At 34.8% G+C, this 16,049-nt stretch overlaps 2 protein-coding genes across 3 annotated transcripts; one reads left to right on the top strand and one right to left on the bottom strand.

Annotated features, from left to right (window-relative positions):
- Positions 1-551: 551 nt before the first annotated feature.
- Positions 552-6,619, top strand: LOC105116849 (glutamate receptor 2.8-like). 2 transcript variants are annotated; one of them, XM_011014346.1, is made up of 5 exons: positions 552-856; positions 3,249-4,524; positions 4,631-4,947; positions 5,072-5,484; positions 5,733-6,619. In XM_011014346.1, the coding sequence occupies exons 1-5, from the start codon at positions 595-597 to the stop codon at positions 6,297-6,299; spliced, it is 2,835 nt and encodes a 944-aa protein (XP_011012648.1). In that variant the 5' UTR covers positions 552-594; the 3' UTR covers positions 6,300-6,619. The 2 variants fall into 2 exon arrangements, with proteins under 2 accessions (XP_011012648.1, XP_011012647.1); XM_011014345.1 differs by having other exon boundaries at positions 3,249-4,531; positions 4,635-4,947.
- An 820-nt stretch (positions 6,620-7,439) lies between these two features.
- LOC105116848 (diacylglycerol kinase 7-like) lies at positions 7,440-15,816 on the bottom strand. The gene is made up of 12 exons (XM_011014344.1): positions 15,084-15,816; positions 14,506-14,628; positions 14,246-14,383; positions 14,085-14,170; positions 13,473-13,560; positions 12,280-12,355; positions 11,471-11,553; positions 10,383-10,453; positions 9,559-9,636; positions 9,211-9,298; positions 8,471-8,587; positions 7,440-7,830 (listed from the first exon to the last, which is right to left on the bottom strand). Exons 1-12 carry the CDS (start codon positions 15,429-15,431, stop codon positions 7,672-7,674), a joined length of 1,455 nt encoding a protein of 484 aa, XP_011012646.1. The 5' UTR covers positions 15,432-15,816; the 3' UTR covers positions 7,440-7,671.
- Positions 15,817-16,049: the final 233 nt, after the last annotated feature.

Here is a 16,049-nt window from a genome sequence, read left to right as displayed (position 1 = left end):
AATCTTCACGTGATTTTTTTTTTTCGTTACAAAAAAACATTAACAACATTTAAATATTTTTTTATATTCAAGAAAAAATTAACCTTTGTAGTGTAGCGGGAGCCAATCATCTAGTAGAGAACTACGTGTCACATCAATTTTGATCAAAGATATTATAATTTTATTTTATTTAGTGAATTAGGCTAATATTTGTATGCATTTTTAAAATTGTTTATTTATCTTAATTGAACCATAATTTAGTTAGAAGATATTTCTTATTCTTTAATGCAAATGATTAAGTGAAAATGATATTGTTGTGTCACAATTTGCACTTATGTTATTATGATATATTAATAGGTGTGTTTTAAAGTGATTTTTAAATTAATATTTTTTATATTTAATGTGCTGATATTAGATATTAAAGAAGCTAAAAATGCTGTTTTACTATATTTTTAATTAAAAAAAATAAGGAGTCACTTCTCACGTTAGCAACATTTAATTTTGACAATTACACAACATGGTCGTGACAAGTACGTCCAAATATGAGCTAGCTAAAATTTGCTAATGGCTCCACAAATATTAAGGATAAGCAGAGCTGCCATCAACCATTGCTTCATGAGAATGGCAAAGCAGAAAGGCTTCTTCTGTTTTCTTTGCTTTCTCATGGCTATTCTGTGGAGTGAGCAGGTGGCAATGGGGAAGGTGATCATACGAGTAGGAGTGGTTCTTGATATGAACTCAGCAGTCGGAAAAACGGCAGAGAGCTGCATATCTGCTGCAGAAACTGATTTTTATGCTAAGAATGCTGATTTTCGAACTAGAATCTCTCTCGTCACCAGGGATTCCAAAGGGGATGTCGTGACAGCAGCATCTGCAGGTACCACTTCCTTGAATATTCACACACGAAATCGAACACATGATCACACGACAAAGAGAGAAGTGGCCACTGGCCACTTTTGTTTTGTGTTCTCCCTAAAACGCACTGTATATGTAAAGATCATAACAGCAAGTATTGAGAAGCTCTCTTGATTTTATACTCTCTCTCTCATGGTGTTTTTATACCAGATCTTGTGCTTAAATTAAGCACTAGAATTGATGGTATTTTTCAAAGACATTTTTTTTTTCCTTTTTGTTGTTATTTATATATTTTCAATAATCTCATAATTAATATATATTTGATGATGTGATTGAAATTGCAAATGAATTTATATAAAAAACCTGGAATTAATTCTTTTTTCATTTTTAATTGTTTTTTTATTGCCATAGCGAATAGGGTTTTATGTCTAGTTTATGGGATTTTTTTTTTCGTGTGTGATTCTACATTTTATTTGATAGTTATTTTTATTTTAAAAATTTGTTCTGTTTTCATGTTTTGTGAAGGTTTTGAGATAGTTTGGCATTCAAGTATTTTATTTTATCTGAAAGTGAGTAGTAATACAAAATTAACTAAATTCATTACCTACAATGAGTTTGTTGAGAAATTAAATTCACCAATATATCAAATTAATTCACCGTCCACAAATCCTACTTCTTTTCTCTCATTTTGTAATTAAAATAGACCAACAACATTAAACAATCAATTACATAAATTAACATAATTTTTTTTTTACTTTAATTTCTTTATATTAAAAAAATCTTGGAATTTACTTCTCCAAACTTTCACTATCAGTATATAATAAAATTAAGAAGTATTCATTGTTTTTCAGAACAAAATGAAATACAACAACAAGATTAGAAATAAAAAATTGAGAAAAATCCTTACAAAACTAACAGTTTTTTTTTTTTTTTTATGACAAGACGACTAATTTAGACACTTTAATTTCCATTTCAACCGTATAGAATGAAGAGCTCTATTTCTAGAACCTGATTTTAGCTCGATAAAATGGTGAATGAGCTTCAAATATGAGATTGAAGACAGGCTGCTCAAGCTGTCTCGTTTTGGTTTTTCTCCTGGTGTGCTCCTCTTTTTCTCCTACACAACCCATTGCTGCTCTTTTATATTTAAATGAGAGGAATATGACACCCCATGTCTCTTTTAGTTTTAATTTGAATGCGTGGTGGTGGTGTGAGACCCTAATAAATCTCCCTTTCATGCACTATTTGTTAAGTTTTTTTTTAATGTCTCAGCTTATAAGTTTTAGTTTGTGTTTAGAAGTATAGTTATGTTTGTTTTTTAAAATATTTTTTTATCTAGAAAAGTATATTAATAATATTTTTTAATTTTTTTAATTTTTTTTTAAATCAACACATCAAGATAATTTAAAAACATAAAACATATATTAATTTAAAAAATAAATTTAAATTTTTTCAGAAATGCTTTTCAACAGTTCCAAACACCTTTTTAATTAGGTCGGGCTGCCAAGCTCGCTTATTTTTTTTATACAACTTAAACTTTTTTTTTGAAAAAAATATGATTATCATTTTTGATATATTAATATATGGATATTTTTAATAACTACAAACTTCATTTTTATATCACCTTGAATATATTATTATTTAACTTTAATGTAATTTGATAAAAATAAATAATATTATGCTCATTAAAATGAATTGTGCTTTAAATGTCACAATACAATTTAAAATTTGTTTTATATTACACTAAATTCATATAAAAACTTTTTAATCTTTAATGATTATTTATTCTTTTTAGCAAGAATAATGTAATTCGTTTCTGAAATGGATAATTCAGTATATTTTTTGTAACATTGATTGTTATGAAATTAATTCTCAATAAAAATCATTAGATATCCTGATTAGATATCCTGTGAACTTTTTAAAATCAATATCATCAAATACACATACTTTTATGCATCCTTTAAATCAGCTTTATCATTTTCAAAACATAGAATAAACTAGAAGTGCATTTAAAATGTTCATCTTAGCCAAAATTTCTCATTATTTTATTTTATGTTACTAATAATCGTCATGGAGAAATTGGGTGTCAGACAGAAAAGTCAGAATAGCCATGGTGGAACTAAAAAACCACAGTAGGCCTTCCAGCACAACCTAACTTCAGATAGAATAATGGTAAAAACAGTGTTATCACTATTAATATCCACAATTAAATTAGTTTGTATCCACAGTATCATTCACAGTAAAATTGCCATAACTCTTTTTAAAAAAATAAAAATAAAAATAAAATTGACAAATGTTTTGTCGAATCATGCCCCCACTTAATATCATGCCATGCTATCGTTAGAAATAAAGTTCATTTTTGCAATTTAAAATATAGCGTATTTTAATTAAAAAACTGAATTTACAAAATGCAGCACTGGATTTAATGAAAAATGAAGAAGTTGAAGCAATCATAGGGCCTCAAAGATCATCAGAAGCCAAGTTTGTGATAGAGCTTGGAGCCAAGACACAAGTGCCAATTCTCTCTTTTTCAGCTACTAGTCCTGCTCTCACTCCAGTTCAAAGCAATTACTTTATCCGGACAGCTCAAAGTGATTCCTCTCAAGTGAAAGTCATTGCCAGCATTGTCGAAACTTATGGTTGGAGGGAAATTGTTCTAATCTATGAAGGCACAGAATATGGCATTGCTTTGGTTCCATATTTGCTAAAGGCCTTCCACGAGATTGGTACTCGAGTTCCCTATGAAAGTTGCATTCCATCGTCTTTCGATGACACTGAAATCATGAGCGAGCTCCACAAAATAAAGAAAATGCAGGAAAGCGTGTTTCTGGTGCACATGACGGCCTCCATGGGATCCAGACTATTCTTACTCGCCGAAAGCGCAGGAATGATGAGTGAAGGGTCTGCATGGCTCGTGACAACAGGATTGTCCACCTTATTAGATCCTGTGGACGCGAAAGTAATGGATTCTATGGAAGGTGTATTAGGTGTAAAGCCATATGTACCAAAATCAATAGAACTTGAAGGTTTCAAATCAAGATGGAAAAAGAATTTCAACTCTGAAAACCTCTTTGGTTTATGGGCATATGATACAGTTTGGGCGATAGCAATGGCAGTGGAGAAGGCTGGCATTGTGCGTTCTAGGTTCTTTAAACAAAGCGCAAGCAACAGGCCAGTTGATCTTGCGGCTTTGGGAATCTCAGAAATGGGGCCAAGACTCCTGAAGTCCATATTAAACACTACATTTGATGGCTTGAGTGGAAAGTTCCAGTTGGTCAAGGGTGAGATGGCACCTTTCGCCTTTGAAATATTCAATGTGGTAGGAAGATCAGAGAGGGTTATTGGATATTGGACACAAAAAGGACTTTCTCAGAGCTTGGATAGCAGTGGTAAAATATCACACTCAAATTCCAAAACCAAACTGAAGCAACCAATTTGGCCAGGAGGCACAATACAACAGCCGAAGAAATTGAGGATTGGGGTTCCAGTGAGAAGCGGTTTTAGCGAATTTATAGAAGTCAAATGGCATCAGCAGAGCAATGAGCCTATTGTTTCAGGCTTCTCTGCAGAGGTTTTCCTAGCAGTGCTTGATACATTACCATTTCCCCTTCCGTATGAATTCATACCCTTTATGAACAAAAGTAGTAGGAAGAGTGCCGGGACTTACGATGATCTTCTTCAGCAAATCAAACTTCAGGTCCTTGTTATGCTAATTAAAATCCATTTTTCTATTCTAATTTGCTGCAGTAAAAAGCTTAAAAGTTCATAAAAAGAGTGACCTTGTCTCGTTTGTCTTTCAGAAATTTGATGCAGTGGTTGGAGATACAACGATAGTGGCTTATCGCTCATCATATGTAGATTTCACCTTGCCGTACTCGGAATCAGGCATAACAATGGTGGTTTTGATGAAACGCGATGAGAGGGATAACATGTGGATTTTCTTGAAGCCACTAAGCCCGAAACTTTGGTTTGTAACTGGACTAGCCTTCTTTGTCACAGGTTTAGTGGTATGGGTGCTCGAACACCGTATAAACACAGAGTTTAGGGGAACACCAGAGCAACAACTGGGCACAGTTATCTGGTTCTCCTTCTCAACACTGGTCTTTGCACATAGTAATTAACTTCTCTAACTTTCGTGTTTTTGTGTTCTTTACTTTCTTTTCATAATTGATTACAAGCGCAACTAAAATGAAATTCTGATGTATGAGCATGAATCATTTTTTTTTTCCCGTAATAGGGGAGAGGCCAGAGAACAACCTGACAAGATTTGTCTTGATCATATGGATATTTGTGGTACTTATTATATCTCAGAGTTACACTGCTAGCTTAGCCTCAATGCTAACAGTACAGCGGATGCATCCCGCATTTGTTGATGTCAAAGAGATCAAGAGGAATAATTACTTTGTCGGACACCAGAAAGATTCTTTTGTGAAAGATTTCCTCAAGAAAGAATTACATTTCAATGACACGATGTTGAGGGAATATAGCACTCCAGAGGAGTATCACGATGCGTTGTCTAGAGGATCCCATAATGGTGGTGTGGCTGCTATCTTTGATGAAATTCCCTACGTTAGACGCTTCCTTGACAAGTACCGCTGCTCTAAATTTCAAATGGTAGGACCAACCTATCAAACTGATGGATTTGGCTTTGTGAGTAATTCTCTCTCTCTCTTTCTGAAGTTGTTAGGTTTTAAGTAGAACTCCATGATTATCAGGCTACTTATAATTAAGGCAAAAGTGATTAGCCATTTTTAAGCATGTATATAACTATTACAGAACTTATGCAGTGAGTAAACTTTCTAATCAGCTCGATCTTCTTCTTCTTCTTTTTTTAATTATTGCAGTGAGTAAACTTTCTAATCAGCTCGATCTTCTTCTTCTTCTTTTCTTAATTATAGGCCTTCCCACTTGACTCCCCACTAGTCTCTCATATCTCAAGAGCAATCTTGAATGTCACTGAAGATCATGATAAAATGGAAGCAATTAAGAGGAAAAGCTTTGGTAGGGAAATCACCTGTGAAGATCAAGAAGCTGAAACCTCTTCAGGTGGTCTAAGGTTGTCTAGCTTCGCGGGCCTCTTCCTTATCTCTGGAGTTGCTTCCGTATCTTCGCTCCTGATATATATCATCAAGTTCCTTTGCTCAAATTATCCAGCTTCAAACACAATGCATGAAGAACAATCCGTGTGGCTGAGAATTCTTGAGGTAGCAAAGCGTTTTGACCAGAAAGATCCCTCCATCCATCATCTTAGGCGAACTGAATCTAGAGTTCACCCTGTCACAGGTCCTGAAAGTATTGGAGCCTCGCCTGAGACTGGCAACGTGCATGAAATGACTTCCAATGAAGGAGCCGAAGATGTTGGAGAAAATCAAAACCATAACAATCTTATCTCGGGGAATAGTGGTACAAATTTTATTGCCTCCAATGCAGGTACTGTTGCCCCTAACACTCCGGAAAGAAACTGAGCTTTACCTGATACTGCCTATGTGCACGAAATGACTTCCGATGAAGGAGCCGAAGTTGTTGTTGGGGATCAAAACCGCGGGAATCCTACCTCAGTGAACAGTGGTACAAATACCAACACAATGTAGCTCACAATAACCAGCTGTACGTGAATAATGGTGAGCCACCATCCATTAACCAATGCAGATTGAAAGTTCGCATATGATGTCCTTGTGGTATATATATTATGTTTATGGCAATCAGGGCATTGAGTAATTCACAGCTACTTCATGACTAGGATTTTTTTTTTTTTCTATTTGAAATACAAACCATGATTTAAATACAGCATTACTCTTTTTTTTAAAACAAAATAATAATATACACACACACACATCTCGAATACAAACCATAAGAGGTCATTTAAAATTACAGTTCAAACAAAATTTCTAAAAAAAATGAATTTTTTAAATGAATTTTTTTTTATATTTTGAATTTTTTAACGAGCTAATGTCAAAAATAATTTTATAAAAATAAAAATATTATTTTAATATATTTTTAAATAAAATATACTTTAAAAAGTAATTGCTACCATACTTATAAATATTCTATAAATAACACGAGATTATGATCATTTATATATACTTAAACCAAAGCAATTCAAATGCTAGACTTCAATCTTCAGTGATCATAAGTTGATTGTCATTTTGGTGGTTAAGGATTGTGATTTTACAATCAACAACATAGGAGTAATAGACAAATGGTATGCTTTCTTTGTCATCCTAGTTTGTAGAAAGAGTTGTGGATGTCCAAGCTCCTTGCAGACAGAGAATTCATAAAATGCAACTTTAGTTACCTGTTTAATGGCAGAATTTTGAAATTGGATTTGGGCGCTTCGACGTAGGAGAGCTCTCCTGGTAGATGCGCTGAATATCCTTCCTAGAAAATTTAAGGCTAAGCCTGTAGAATTGTCCTCTGAAGGTGCATTTTCTGTCGCTGTGCATAACTTATCAGAGACAGGTTATACCTTTTTTGTTTAGTGTAGTGGTGGTTCAATAATCATCAACTTTTCTATATCTAGATGGAATCCTATCCGGGGCTCTACCTTTGGAGGTACAAACACGACATTGTCCTGCACATCAAGCTATCGCCCTATCACAAGCATGTTAGATGGAAGTAAATAATTTCAAGTGGAATTTGACTGAGTTGCTGAGCAACTTGATGATTTAGATGTCAGGTCTTACAATGGCATGCAAATTTACAGCAATTGTACTAGCACTGTTATCCATAAATAAAAGTACAAAATTACTCCACGTTTGCCAGTGATTTCAACCCTGAGGAAACGCCACCTCCTTCAAGGATACAAACCTAAACCAACGCAACCCAATACGCCTATTCTCATTGTCCATTAACCATGAGAGATTGAAAAGGCACCCTCTTAATTTCCACAAATGTTGAGTATTCCTTGCTCATGGGCTGCTTCCAAGGTTCGCCATCCATCTGCATATATGTATCTTTCCATTCTCCACTCCTTACTTCCAATCGTATTGCTGTAGCCTGAAAGATACCAATAAAACTTGTGAACAAGAAAGCATTACTTAAAGAGAATGGGGTTCAACCGTCAAAAGCAACACAATGCCAGCCTAGGTCCTCTTTCCATTCATTCAGCATTTAAGAACTTCAATATACGTAATTATCAACAGTGAACTAGGATTAAGAAATGAATGTTTAGAATTGGATAAGCCTGCTTCTAACATTGAATTATACTTGATAAATCTTTAAACAAATTATAAATTCCATCCATCAAAATGTTAAACCAAAATATTGTATAACATTACACTTCATACAAAAGTAATGCCCAAAATTCATGTGCACACACATACACATGCATGCCAAAACACGAAATGAAAATTTCAAAATATATAGATTCTTGCTCAACAATATTTTATATTCAATCTCTCAGATGACTGCAACACAATTTCTTAAGAGTTTATGATGATGTACTAATTTCTTTGATAAGATCCAACTGCCAGATCAAATACGCAAAAGAAAGATCCAAGGATCATATACTATGAAGCTCCAAAGCAACATAATGTTATCCCCCTTATGTCCCAAAAAAGATTTGAGTAGTTCTCTGATATGCAAGGGATTACCATGACAAACTTACAATTTTAAAGTTTCAGAAAGACTGCAGTACCTGGGCTATGTGCTTGGCGGAGATGAGTTCAACCATGACGAATGACGCATGCCATCCGTGCTTTAAGCCAAAAATCTCTAGGAGACCATCATCAACATGGGCCTCAACAAAACCTTTCTGAAAAAGAAACAATGAAATTTATATAAATGATAAATCATTCTCAGGAATCAGAAAAGTAAGCAAGCATAATTTAACCAAGCATGAGAATAAGTTTCAATTTACCTGAAGGTTATGTTTGGTTTGGAGTGATGGGGTTTAAATATTACAAGGGTTGTATGATTATAGTTCTTTGTTGTAAACAACTAGAGAGGAGGAATTATTAAGGGGTTATATATTACTTCTCACATGGTGCAAATTAGGGGGAATTATTAAGGAAAAACTTCTCTCCTTTTTTTTTTCTCTTCCTCAAACTTGAAACCTATTTTTCCTCTTTTACTCACCCCTCGTTAGTGGAATCTTCTAAAATGCTTTCTTTAATATTTAATTCTAACTAGCTCCATTAACACATTACTTTTTCTAACCACTCACCAAACGATGTTAATAACCCACTTTTACACCCACATCCGCAGCCTTAAGAATTACTCATGTAAAAATTACTCTTGTAATTATTATCACCATTTTCTAACCTTGTACCAAACGCAACCTAAGCCATAGATCACAGCCATCACATGGAGATAGATACCCAACAGAGCAAAATTGACTGGTGTGAAAAATAGACTCGGAGGACAGATGTGTGATACCTTTTCCAAATACTGACGTTTAGGACTACCCCATGGATTTCTTCCACTCCCATAGTTGTGAAGATTTAAAGCAACAATCGCTCTTACACTAGAAGAAAGAACGCACAAGTATAAATTAATTATGAAAAAAATAGCAACACGAAAGGATTAAAAAAAACAGTGCTACATGTTTGAATATCTCTAGCAATAGAAACAAAAGAAATATTTGGGTCAGATAAAACACTTTCACGGGTTTATGAAATTAAATAGACAGTTATGGGTGGCTAACACAGAAGAGGTAGTGCTCATATGCGTCTCATTACTTAAATCATTAAAGTATCTCAACAGAAATCACATCAATCCCACTACCTTTTAGGAACAGGTATCTGCTCCCATTCTGTGCAATTAACTTTCTTAACATGCATCCTGAGGATATTCTTGAGTCCCCTACAGCCAATAAATTTCATACCAGTATACAAATCAAGGCAAAATATTGTCATGGAATACTGTAGTGAAACAGTAACAGTGCAAAAAGAAAATTCCAGAAAAAATGAAAAAATAATAAAGAAAACAAAATTAGATAAAGTTGAAAATATTTGATAAAACAATCATAAGAAGAAACGGTTTCAAATATCCAAACAAAAGCCGTTTCAGCAACTACGATTAAAAAAACTTGTTGACACAAATTTCCAAGGAAACTGCAGCGAGGTGACTACAAGTGGTTGCAAATAACAAATGTACAAATTTAACAATAAAAGGAAAATTACTGATAAGGTTCGGATCGTACGAGACTTAGAAACAGTGGCTAAATGTTGCAAAAGAACATTTTCTAGTGAAGAAAAAGGTAATTGGGAATACCCTTAAGCTAGCAAACAAAATAAATAATTTAAAGAAACAAAAAAAAAAAAATCCATCACCACAACAAATGGAATCATAATGCCAGTTAAAAGGTCATTGCCCAGTTGTAGTCCCATCCAAGTGGGATTCTGGGACAATCCCACCCTTTAGCATTGTTTCATGAAGTTCTCTCAAGACTCAAACTTGCACCTATGAGCTTGCAAGCCAAAAACTTCTACACTACAATAAGCAATGGATCCAAAAATTATCCTAGTCACTGAGTATTAGAGCAGCAAAGACAAACAACAGATCAAATCAAATGGTATAAAACCAATTTTAGTTCACATATATCTAACCTCAAACTTGGATCACTTGTGCAAGGTGTGACAAACCAACCCTGAGTGCAAGAGTATCCAGAGTAGATCAACTGCAGCAACAGATCAAACACAGTATGGTATCGATGTTACCAAAAACAATTGAATCCTTGACTATGATTTAACAGTTCAAGAAAACAAGATGCCAGGTAAAATTGTGCTCATCGAAATGTTGAAAAAACATCTGTTTCACTAATCACAATGGAAATAATGGGAAAAGGTATGCGCCCTTTCTGGCTCAGCTATATTGATTGGTGTAGTGCTTCAACTTCTAACTCCTAATTAGCGCTACTTTAGCCACCAAATAAGAAACAACAAAGCTCCTAAAAACTACTAAACCTTGAATAATCATATAAACTAAGCAACCAAGTACTATCCTAGAGGTCTTTCTTCATTCTCCACCATCAACTTGTGAGAGTTTTTGCGCTACAAATAACAGATCATGCAAAATAAAGATAACAACATGAACAGCTAAATAAACAACAAAACTAGATGACCTTTCTACAGCTTCTGTGAAATTTGAACAAAAGAAAGAAACATACAACCTTTATGCTGCTGCTGAATCTTTATTTCTTAAAAGTTTCACACATCTGTCTCTATTGCAAATTATCAAATTCACAGAGCCAAAATTCAAGTAAATTAGAAGTGTTCAGAATAAATAAATAGATTTAGATAGATGTTATTTGACCTCGATATTTATTTTCTTCTCAAGTTTTTCAATCTTTTGCAATTTAAAAATAACAGTTTTGTACCAGCAATTTTACAGTATGGTACAATGTGTTGAGAACAGAGCTTTAGCAACATACAAAAATGATATATCGCTTTTCCCACCTTCATCCTAATTTAATACTCCCTCTAACCACATATTGTCAAGGTTTCCAATTTGGTTTGTCCCAAAATACAAGTACAATCAAAGAATTCTATTCATTATTTTTTCAGCTTTTCTATTATGCCCCTTGTTAAGAACTAAGCTCGCATCAATCCTACTAAGAGTCCAGTTTATGGTGTATTTCCAAGGAAATTAACATATACAAATTCATATATAAAGAAATATGAAGATTAGGTCAAACCTTGTTTGAAAGAGGACCTTGTGCTAGGTTAGGTTTTTCATTGCGTAGGTGATGGAAGCCATAGGCAACCCGAGCATCCATTCCTGTGCAAACAAACAATAAACTTAGAAGCAACCTAAGGAGTAAAACAGGATACAAATATTCATCACAAGCTAAAACCTGCAAGGTTGTCATTTGGAACAAAATTTTTAATGTCATTAAGCAAGTCTTTGCAAATGAAGTTTTACGTCTTTCTTTCTTAAATGCCATAGGATTCTTGTCTGAGTTAATTAGTGAAATTGAGTTTGTCTGAGTTAATTAGTGAAATTGAGTTCAACATGCACCGCCTAGTTCAGATGGGAAGTTAATCATTGTGTTAAGCCTTCTGTCTAGTGAACAAACAATTATGAAGTACAAACCAATGAGATACATGTTGAAGAACCAATGGACACAAAAAGGAAGCAAATGAAAGAATCAATACAGAAGAACCAATGGAATGAGAAAACACCCCATTTGATGTATTAAAAAAATAAAAAAGAAAAGAAAACAAACAAAGAAAAAAAAAAACATTTCTCAGTCAAAAAAGACAATTTTCAACATTCAAGTAGTTCAATTCTTACACAGAAAATACTTGGAATCATTATGGACAAGTGAGCACAATGAAACAAAGTAACAGATTCTTTGGAATGAAACATTCTTGTTTAAGTTCATCAGTTGACACACTCGTCAAGACAAAAAGTTGAACTCAAACAAACATTATAAATCTCTAAAACCAAGTTAAGACCATATGCGCACAACTTTAACGGCCATTCTAGAACATATTGACATACCTATGCTGAAGTAATTATAAAACACTCCCTCGTAGCAGTTCACTTTCTCAGGCAACTCCCCCTCAATTGTTAAACCCTGCACTCGAAAGAAAATTACAACCATTCAGCTACCAGATTTGTACCAATATATCAGCAAATAAACATAACAGGATTAAACTATCAAAGTAACTGACTTTCAATTTACAATGAAATGAGATCTATAAATCAACATATTGGTAAATCCACCCCCCCTCCCCCACAACATGTATTTAGTTTTTTACATCCATGGATCCCTGCCCCTTCATCTCTGTATGCGTGTGGGTGGGAGTGGGGGAGGGATCAGTGTATTCATTTACAGATGAGACAGAACAGAAATTCTAGAAGTATCTTGACAAGAAAACATTATGGCCGTAGATGAAGCAGCACATGATGACAGTACGATTCATTCAGACAAAAGAAAGGCTCTAAATCATCTATGTTACATATAGGTTGAAGCCAACACTTAAAAGTTATTTCCATTCACATGGAAGTGTGGTTGCAGTTGCTTTTCAAAGTATTTTTCACTAAAAAATGTATCAAAATAATATTTTTTTTTAAAAAAAATTATTTTTTATATCAGCACATCAAAATAATCTAAAAATACTAAAAAAATATTAATTTAAAGCAAAATAAAAAATAAAAAATTTTAAATTTTTTCAAAAGCGCTTTTGAAACGTAAAAACAAAAGGAACTGCCAAATATAAAATTTCATTCTTTCCAATAGTCATGTGCATTCAGAAACTCAAATATCAATGTTCATGTTCCTCACGTTGCATGGAAGGTGATTAGGCTTGTGATTATAAATCCTTCCCTCTATACAGTTAGCTAGCATGGGTCTGCAGGGTAAGCTAACTCACCCAAGGGTCATCCTAGTCTTTGAGAAATAACTATCATAAAACTGACAGTGTCATGAAATGCACAGGGAGCATGAAGCAGATCATGGCAACCACGAATTAAGACTAATTGCAGGCAATCCAAATAGCTTGCAATGCATAAAAAGGGAAAATTAATCCATCAAGAATCCACCCCTTCCCCCAGGAAATAATAATAATAAGCACCCCAAGAAAAAAAAGTTATTGAATATGGACTTTGTCCTAATTTGCACTTTAAAAAATAGCACACTTTAGCAGCCAAATGACTAGAACAGTGTAATTTAAAGCAGCAGGGTCCAGTACCTGATCAAGAGAACACTCCTCTGTAGGTTTCAGGGAATGGGGTGGATCCAACACTTTTCCACTCGGCATTGACACTAGAAGATGCCAACTGCATCATCAAAAAGGTAATGTTTAACATAAGTCCTTGTTATGTGGAAAAGCCATAATCAAACCACACCTATAACCAAACAAGAATTCTTTCAGAAGTACAAGATTTATGAGCAGAAGATGATGCAAGTTGCAAAGAAGTGCACAAGAGGAATCCTCAAGGGCACAAAGGCATGGCAGAAACAGAAAACCAGAAAAAAAAGAGCCAAGATACAATGTCTACATAGATAAAATAAAAGCTATCTGCAAAAACCAAGTGCTAGGCAGTGGCATGGGGAAAACATCAACTGCAAGATTAATGCGCGAGGAGATATATACTCACTAAAAATGACCACAATTGTCACTTTGTTATGAAATCCACAAGAATAAGGGTTTCTTTTAAAGATGAACAAGGCTTCAGGCAGCTATAAATATTGCCAGCTGTCAAGAAATTTTCAACTTCCAGACAATATGAAAAGAATAACAAAGGAAATACATTTTATCGTGATAACATAGGAGCAGCTTGCATCATAAGAGAATGCTTACCTATCTAAATGGCACACTGGACCTGTAATGGCCTTGAGAAGAGATTTTTTGACAGCTGATTTCCAGGCAAAAGGAAACGAACCACCCTGAAAAAAAATCATTCAAGACCACGGCTTAATAATGAAAGATTAAAGTGAGCAAACTGTAAAAGAAAACCTTACCCAACCAAAACTCCTTGACAGGTCATTTCCAGTACCAAGAGGAATGACCGCTACTGGAGGAACTGGCTTCCTATCCTGTGTATGAAGCTCTGTGAGACTTCCTAACACCCAACCAACCGTACCATCACCTCCCGCAACCTGTCCACTCATCCAAAAATTTCTCAAAGCGTACACAAACAAGAAATGGCATCATCAACACGATCATTCATGTACCGATCAAGAAAAAGTGCATTTATTTCAAAATACCATACAAAACATACCATAATTCTCAACATGTCACGAGTATCTTTGGCACAATAATCACCGAGGTCAGCCAACTTCTCTAAACAAACCAAACCATAGTCGACAAATTCACGGGGATTCACATCGCTTAGGTCAAAAACCTGCATTAGAAATCATTTCTTATTCAAAACGCCAACTCTCTATGACCATATTAACAAAATCTAGTAAAGCAACCTGCTAATAATTGATTATCCACAGTCTTTCTTTAATTTCTATTCAGCTAGGCATAAACCCATGTTTAAGCTGATCTTTTACTGCCCCATTAACAAGAAAACTTTCAGAAATAAAACTAAAACTAACTACAATTATTAAAACAAAAACAAAATCCCACACAAAACAACCTATTATAATTATAATTAGAAGTTTTTAGTTTTTAATTATCCATTCTTAAGCTAATTTTGCACTCCTCAATACAAACAAATTATAGCAATAATAATAATTTCTTTTCAACGACAAATCCAAACCACCAAAAAAAAACGACACAAAATAGCACAGAAAACGCCACGCTGAGAAAAAGAAGCGGGTAAAAAGAAAGAAAGAAAAGACAACGCAGAACCTGCTCCTCTCCCATTAATTGTTGAAGCCTCTCTTTAAGTTCAGGCCCATGCCTACCACCACTTCTGGAATTCACAAACACCACCAAAGGCCCGTCCGGCTCCGCCTCACGACCACCACCACTTCCTTCTCGACAACGGTCAACAGCGGCATTAACATCCTTTGACTTGATTGAGTCTCGAATTGCGTGACGCAGATATTTAGGTATCGATAGTTTCCTCCGTAAATCCTCTTTGTTTATTCGGAAGACCGATAACCCACACACTCGACTTGATTGAATTGCTGATGATCTCGAAGCCACTATCTTCCCCGCCGATTCTTCAGACGTTGACGCCGTCGACGAGTCCATTATTCACAACAAAAAGCACCTCTCCCTGTATCACTGTCAGTGTTACAAAACAGTGAGCTTCAGAGATTTAAGAAGGGAGGAGGGATGATATGGGCAGAGACAGTTAACAGTTAGATTTGATGAGGGCGCTGACTCAGTTATGACTTTGTCCTTGTTGTTATTCTTTACAGACTTGCTTGTTAAATGATAAATAACGAGGTATACATAGGTTTCAAGCAGTGAAATGTAAAGGATGAAGCTTTATGACTGTGTCAAACTATGAAAATCATCGACCAACCAGCTAGCAACCGTACAATTCAATTCCCACCTACTTTTGAGCGCCTATCATAAAGAACGACGGACAAAAAATCTTGTCCCGTAATGATTTCCGGCCCCTTTTACACCCCCCCACTTATAATCAGGTGAGTGCCGAGTGGAGCGATGAAAAATCTAATCAATTGACTCGTATTAATCCTGATTACCCTCGTCCTTTTGTGGCAGTTACACCCCTGGTAGGGGCCACACATTGCACTTGTAATGCTTTTTTTCATGGATTCAATGCTTGATTTTATTTTGGGGATTGATAAGATGAATGGGTCGGCAGCTGGGACTTGAAGAAGGTAGCTGAGTTTACCTTCT

The sequence above is a fragment of the Populus euphratica genome, unplaced genomic scaffold (genome assembly GCF_000495115.2).
Source record: "Populus euphratica unplaced genomic scaffold, PopEup_1.0 scaffold1073.1, whole genome shotgun sequence".
NCBI lineage: Eukaryota > Viridiplantae > Streptophyta > Magnoliopsida > Malpighiales > Salicaceae > Populus > Populus euphratica.
The sequence above is the reverse complement of the archived record's forward strand: the minus strand, read 5'-3'. Positions and strand labels throughout refer to the sequence as shown.

Bases quoted from the DNA above. Each gene is read 5' to 3' on its own strand.
- LOC105116848 (XM_011014344.1), bottom strand. From the start codon at position 15,431: ATGGACTCGTCGACGGCGTCAACGTCTGAAGAATCGGCGGGGAAGATA. The intron at 14,629-15,083 runs GTTCTGCGTTGT...TTTCTAATGCAG, and splicing joins AATTAATGGGAGAGGAGCAG to GTTTTTGACCTAAGCGATGT. The intron at 13,561-14,084 runs GTAAGCATTCTC...TTGATGATGCAG, and splicing joins CCAGTGTGCCATTTAGATAG to TTGGCATCTTCTAGTGTCAA.
- LOC105116849 (XM_011014345.1), top strand. From the start codon at position 595: ATGAGAATGGCAAAGCAGAAAGGCTTCTTCTGTTTTCTTTGCTTTCTC. The intron at 4,532-4,634 runs GTCCTTGTTATG...TTTGTCTTTCAG, and splicing joins TTCAGCAAATCAAACTTCAG to AAATTTGATGCAGTGGTTGG. The intron at 4,948-5,071 runs GTAATTAACTTC...TTCCCGTAATAG, and splicing joins AACACTGGTCTTTGCACATA to GGGAGAGGCCAGAGAACAAC.